Genomic DNA, 6,361 nt, shown 5'->3' with positions numbered 1-6,361 from the left:
TTGCTTAACTAGATTCTTTAAGAATAACATTTTAGTCCTACCATATTTGTATGACAAGGATAAATTATATTTGACTAGAATTTGTCCGCTTCTGAAAACAATCAAGTGAGCACATCTACTTTGAAATAATGCATCGTAGCTGATGTCACTAATTAACTCATCTTTCACCTTAGTCATAAGTGATGTAATCCCTCCAGAACCTTTTAATTTCCAATACCTCATCTCTTAAACTTAGATGAAGGATTTGTTCTAAAATTTATAACATGTGCTCTTGAATGCCTTTGCATTATGTCCCAAGTCCCAACCACCTCATCTTTTATGCAACTTCTGACGACTTTACTCCGAATCCAATCCTTTAGTTATGAAATAGCCATGTGTTCAAAGTCCCTACTATAATTATATTTTCCTAGACTTACTATTTCGTGCACTTGATCATTAAACTGGATCCTTGCCCCTCTCTCAACATGTTAGGGCACTAATATTCATCGCCGATTGCCTATTATGCCCTAGCCTATCGTATATGGACACTTATCACTATATCTGAAGTTTGATGCAACATGTTGCGAGCAGGAGATGCCATTAAAATGTTCTAGAGGATCTCTCGTATATTTTTATGACACGTGTCTACTTACTTGGAATCTTCTTACATTTTTTGGGTTTTACACCAATTATGAAGAAATATAGCGTAATTTACTGTTTCTCATAATCGCTTATTTGCTTAAAAAAAAAAAAAATAAATAAAAACACTATGGTTGACTATAGTTTTTGTTCCCGACCTGCTTAAGAAGAAATATTTGATTGACCATCTAAGCAGGACATTATTATTTTTATTTGATCTCTGTGCACATGGAACATTTTTTGGGTTTTACACCAATTATGAAGAAATATAGCGTAATTTACTGTTTCTCATAATCGCTTATTTGCTTAAAAAAAAATAAATAAATAAAAACACTATGGTTGACTATAGTTTTTGTTCCCGACCTGCTTAAGAAGAAATATTTGATTGACCATCTAAGCAGGACATTATTATTTTTATTTGATCTCTGTGCACATGGTTTCCGCACTCATAATCTTTATCTATTTTTACATGTTACAATTTGGATAAACAGATCCCATTTTGACAAAGAATTTCCTCAACAGTCTTTGGGATGTAGATTTCATTTATATCACAGAATTGAGTGAATAACGTGTAATAAATTTACAAAATTATGCCTTCTTCTTCTTCATCTCTCTTTCTTTTCTCGTTTTCTTCTCTAGCTTTAATATTTTCTGGTTTGTTTACAGGGTGGAGAACTTTGCTCACTTCGCTATGATCTGACAGTTCCATTTGCTCGATACGTGGCTATGAATGGCTTGACATCATTCAAAAGGTATCAGATAGCGAAGGTATACCGAAGGGACAACCCATCTAAGGGGAGATACCGTGAATTCTATCAATGTGATTTTGATATCGCTGGTCATTTTGAGAAAATGGGGCCAGATTTTGAGGTCATTAAGATTTTGACAGAGTTGCTTAATGAACTAGATATTGGGGATTATGAGGTAATCTTCTGAACAGTGCCAATGAGTATATTTTAAAAAATATCTATTCTGTTGTTTTTTTACTTCAGAGATTGTTTTATGCCTTATCTTACCATTGTTATCCTCTATATCAATGATGAATTGATGATCTGCAATTATGTGGTAGACTGACATTAATAATTATAAGAGCCAGTGGAAAATGTATGATCTTGGTCGAGTGGTTGGTGACCTATCAGCAAACGGATTTCAGTTTTAAAAGAATATTAATGACATAATATGGCTTCTACCTGGTGATGTTGTTAGTTTCTTTATTTATGTTTATGTATGCATTTGCTATGTTGCTTTTCTTTTCTCATCCCTCTTTAATTCGTGCATGTTTTGGCAACTCTTGTTAAGATGCTTGATTAGATACACATATTATTTCATTTTTAACCTTTTTACCATAAAACTTTTGCAGGTGAAGCTGAATCACCGGAAGTTACTTGATGGAATGCTGGCTTTATGTGGGGTGCCTCAAGAAAAGTTTAGAACGATTTGTTCAAGTATTGACAAGTTAGACAAGCAAACATTTGAGCAGATAAAACAGGAAATGGTGAGCGCCGTGTTTTGTTGCTAAAAATGTTTCCACTTGCTGTTATAGAATGTTAGTCCATTGCCGTAATTGTGGATGATCACTTACTGCCTTCGATGGAATGAGAGAATAGCTCATCATATATTGTATATCAAATGCTAAGATAAAGCACTTGCCTCTTCCCCCTGTGTCTGTCTTCTCCACTCTTCCTCCAGCTTTCTAGTTCAGGTTCTTTTGAAGTTATCCTGTTCAGTGTTCCTTCATATTGAAACTAAGTTGGTTTTTTCTTCATTGTTTATCCATAAATAGCTGTAAATTGCAAAGTGTTTAGTTTGGAGGACTATTGAAGTTATGCAGGGAGGGGGGAGTGAGGGAGGAAGATAGACTAAGACTATGCTTGAGCTCCATTTTTCCCAAAACTCATTTTTAACCACACATTCTCTTATAAAATAATTTTACACATAAACCCAATACTTTTCCCTATTTTTTAACCACCATTCTCCAAAAAAATCACTATTCCAATACCTATTTTTCCCCAAAAATGGGGCTCTAACAGGACCTAAATATAAATCTTTTCTTAATAGCTTCAGTCTGTATTGTCTAGACTCGTACAGTAGTACTCAATACAATCCTCCTCTCCTACATGTATATGCCCATCAAGAGATTTTTATTCATCTTGGAGGGGCATATTTGAAAATTTGTTGGGTTGGAAAAGGGGCCATCATCAAATGAATTGTGCAGCCAGAGTAACCTATGCTTTTGTTTTGGTGATATTCTGAAGAATTCTACATTAGTTTTCTAAGCAAATTTTCTTGAGGTCTGTTACCTTTTTATACAAAATCGAATGTCTTTGCCGTTATTTGTGCAGTTATTTTAGCCTCTGTTTGAATCAATTTATGAATGGTCAAAATTCATTTTCAACCACCATTCGAATGGACCCTCCATTTTTTAACCACACATTCCATTCATAAATGATTTATAAGTCACTTGTAAATATTTCCAAACACACTTAAATTTTGTGAAAGAACATAATTTAAGATTTGTAGTTTACATGTATGTATGTCACCTGTGCAGGTGGAAGAGAAGGGATTGACTGAGGAGATAGCAGATAAAATTGGAACTTTTGTTAGAGAAAGGGGAGCCCCCGTGGAATTATTGTCTAAGCTAAAACAGGAAGGCAGTAAGTTCTTGGAGAACAGTGAGTCTGAGCTTGCATTGAATGAGCTGGAGATTTTGTTCAAATCTTTGGAGAAGTCAAAGTGTATCGACAAAGTGGTTTTTGACTTGAGTCTTGCAAGAGGTCTCGATTACTATACTGGAGTAATATTCGAAGCTGTTTTTAAAGGGGCTGCTCAGGTATTTCTTTTTACAATTCTCTGCAGTGAAGTATTCATGTGTGGACATTTTTGTAATTGATAGTTCTAATGCTATTTATATGCATACATGAGAATGTTGTGCAAATGAGTTGCTTGTTTGCTGTCAAGTTTTCCAAGGGTTGCATGTTTAGGCAATATACTAATATTGTTTAATTTAATTTTTCCTGCCCTCTGGAGATGCAAAGAATAATTTTTGATAAATCATGCTATCAAGTTACATGACCAATTTATTGCAGGAGTGACAAAATACTTCCAACTTTTCACCTTCCCCTTTTCTTTTCTTTTTTTCTGTGATTGCATCTACTTCATATATATTTTTGTGAGAATATCTTTGAAAGAGTTAAATCTTATTGTTTCGCAGGTTGGTTCAATTGCAGCAGGAGGGCGTTACGACAATCTCATAGGGATGTTTGGCACAAAGCAGGTTCCAGCTGTTGGAATCAGTTTAGGAATTGAAAGAGTGTTTGCAATAATGGAGCAGCTTCAAAGAGACAAGGACCAGGTTCAACCTTTTCATTGGAACCCCTTTTATTTATAATTCGGAATAAATGCACCTGAAGTTAAACTGTTAGCACAGTATTATCCTACTAAGCTATTTTAATTTTCTTTCCGACTGCAAACATATTCCTCTTCTCCTCTCCAGTGGCATCCTTTTAATCCCAACTTAGCTTGATAGCCAGAATCTTTGAAGTGTTAATATTGGATTTTATTATTATTATTATTTTTTTTTGGTTATCGGCTACGCTTCTAAACACGTTTGGATAAGTTAATTTTTTTCTTACTCATGTGGAAAAATGTTGTGTAAGTTACTCTTGATTCACTCTCAAATAAGCAACTTTTTTTCTACTTTTTGATCAATAACTTTCTTATTATTTACTCTTAAATGAACTTTGTAACCTTAGCCAAACATGCTTGTGTGATTCTTTTATGGACATGGATGACTTTATGTCAAAATCACTAACACAGCCTTTTTATACCTCGTAGGATATTAGAGCAGCTGAAACTGAAGTCCTAGTGTGCATTCTAGGTGATGATTTGTCATTAGCAGCTGAACTTGTAACCGAACTATGGGATGCAAAGATGAAAGCCGAGTTCAATGTCCATAAAAGAGTGATGAAGCACATTGATCGGGCCAGAGAGTCAAGAATCCCTTGGATGGTAATCATAGGCGACCGGGAACTTAACGAGGGGGTTGTGAAGTTAAAAGATGTTGCAGCCTCTAAAGAGTATGAAGTTCCTAGGAGTCGACTTGTAGAGGAACTTCAAGGACGTTTGAACACGTTTCCTTTGTAACTAGTTAACATCACAATTTAAGGTTATAAAATTAAGTTGCAATCTGTATTTTAGAGGTCTTACTTGCATTGAGAAATTGCACATTTTTTCCTTTTTGTTATGGGTTGGGGATAAGGGGAAAAAAAAAAGGGTCCTGTACTTTATCCACTTAATGGAATGGGAACCACAATTTGTTTCCTATAAAGGGAACTAACATGTTATGAAGAATAGTTGGCTGGATGCATATGATTTATAAATGTGTATTTTTGTTTCATGTGATCAGAGGATTTGTTATGAATTTACCAGGATTTTCGAAAGGAGGTTTTGCTGGCCAAACCCGGTCTGATTCTAAGTCTATGCTTTAGATTAAAGGGTGAAAGTTATTATTATTATTATTATTTTTAATTTGTTTGTAAAATTGAAAATGTGAAAGAATAATGTTATTTATGGAGTTGATTGGTCGTCTCTGTGGCTAGTGATATGTTATGAATGGTTAAGATCAATTCATGATATGTATATGAGATTCAATTTATTAACCTTATGATTTAGTGTCAAAAAATATTTCATCTCTAATGATTTATTAACCTAAACTAATGTTTTCAAAGTTGCGACTTCGATTCAGATTGGCGGTTATTTCTATCCCCAAATTGGTGCTATTTTCGTAAATTTCACTACGATATTCATTTAGCTCATGTTCGTCTTCTTTTAAAGCAACTCATTAATTCTTGTACTTATTCAAACATATGTTTGCACAACAAAATATTTTGTATATAAGTTCAAAATTTTCTCTATTTTTTAATCATTCATTCTTTAAAAAATTACTATTCAAACCATTTTTTTTCCCTCAATAAGGGGCTTAGTTTTGGGCTGCAAGAGTTTCGCTTGTTTATCATTATGAGAGATTTTGGACTCTTTAGGTAAAGCCCAACACTGGAAACCTAATTTTATCATTATGAGAGATTTTGGACTCTTTAGGTAAATCCCAACACTGGAAACCTAATAAATATAGAATGAGAAAAATTCATAATTCAGAAGTATTATTTACACTAATTCAAAAATCAAGTAGATAGTTTAAAAATTCAAAACTCAGGTATATACGTAATTAATTAAAAACATTTATTAAATAAATATAATAAAGTCACAATTATACAATTATAGGTCACAAATTTATTTGCTGGTCACATATTATCGAATTAATTGATCACAAATTATTTCATGGTGAAAAATCAAAAATTTTGTAAGTCACGGATTATTCGAGGTCACAAGTCACATATTTTCAAATTTATTGATCGCAGATTATTTTTTTAGTCACAAATTATAAAAGTTTAAAGTCAAAAGATTAATAATTAGTCCAAATAGTTGGTCACGTATACTAAACACCCCACCACCGATCCCGATCCAGATCCAGATCCAGCACCAATTTTGGTCACAAATCACCAGCACACAACCTGCTTGCACTACACCACTGTTGTAACCCAAAATTGGCACCACAATCACCGCGTCAACCACACTGCCAAAGCTAGCACCACTACCACTGTAACACGACGTTGACAACCAACACCACCACTAAATATCACCATGATGATTGCATCAACACAATCGTCTGAATCATCGTGACCAC

General features: G+C 34.0%; 2 protein-coding genes across 2 annotated transcripts in view; both read left to right on the top strand.

The window, feature by feature from the left end:
• The window catches only part of LOC111369649, a 17,257-nt gene that overhangs the window by 4,715 nt on the left and 6,181 nt on the right, over nt 1-6,361 (top strand). The window contains exon 2 of the mRNA XM_022991247.1: nt 3,708-3,712. The gene's annotated coding sequence lies outside the window, so the exon portion shown is untranslated. The remainder of the gene's footprint in view (nt 1-3,707; nt 3,713-6,361) is intronic.
• Nucleotides 1,263-5,022, top strand: LOC111369639 (histidine--tRNA ligase, cytoplasmic-like). The gene is made up of 5 exons (XM_022991236.1): nt 1,263-1,542; nt 1,979-2,113; nt 3,167-3,448; nt 3,830-3,970; nt 4,453-5,022. Exons 1-5 carry the CDS (start codon nt 1,345-1,347, stop codon nt 4,759-4,761), a joined length of 1,065 nt encoding a protein of 354 aa, XP_022847004.1. The 5' UTR covers nt 1,263-1,344; the 3' UTR covers nt 4,762-5,022.

Source organism: Olea europaea, chromosome 2 (genome assembly GCF_002742605.1).
Source record: "Olea europaea var. sylvestris chromosome 2, O_europaea_v1, whole genome shotgun sequence".
NCBI classification, from domain to species: Eukaryota; Viridiplantae; Streptophyta; class Magnoliopsida; order Lamiales; family Oleaceae; genus Olea; species Olea europaea.
The sequence above is the reverse complement of the archived record's forward strand: the minus strand, read 5'-3'. Positions and strand labels throughout refer to the sequence as shown.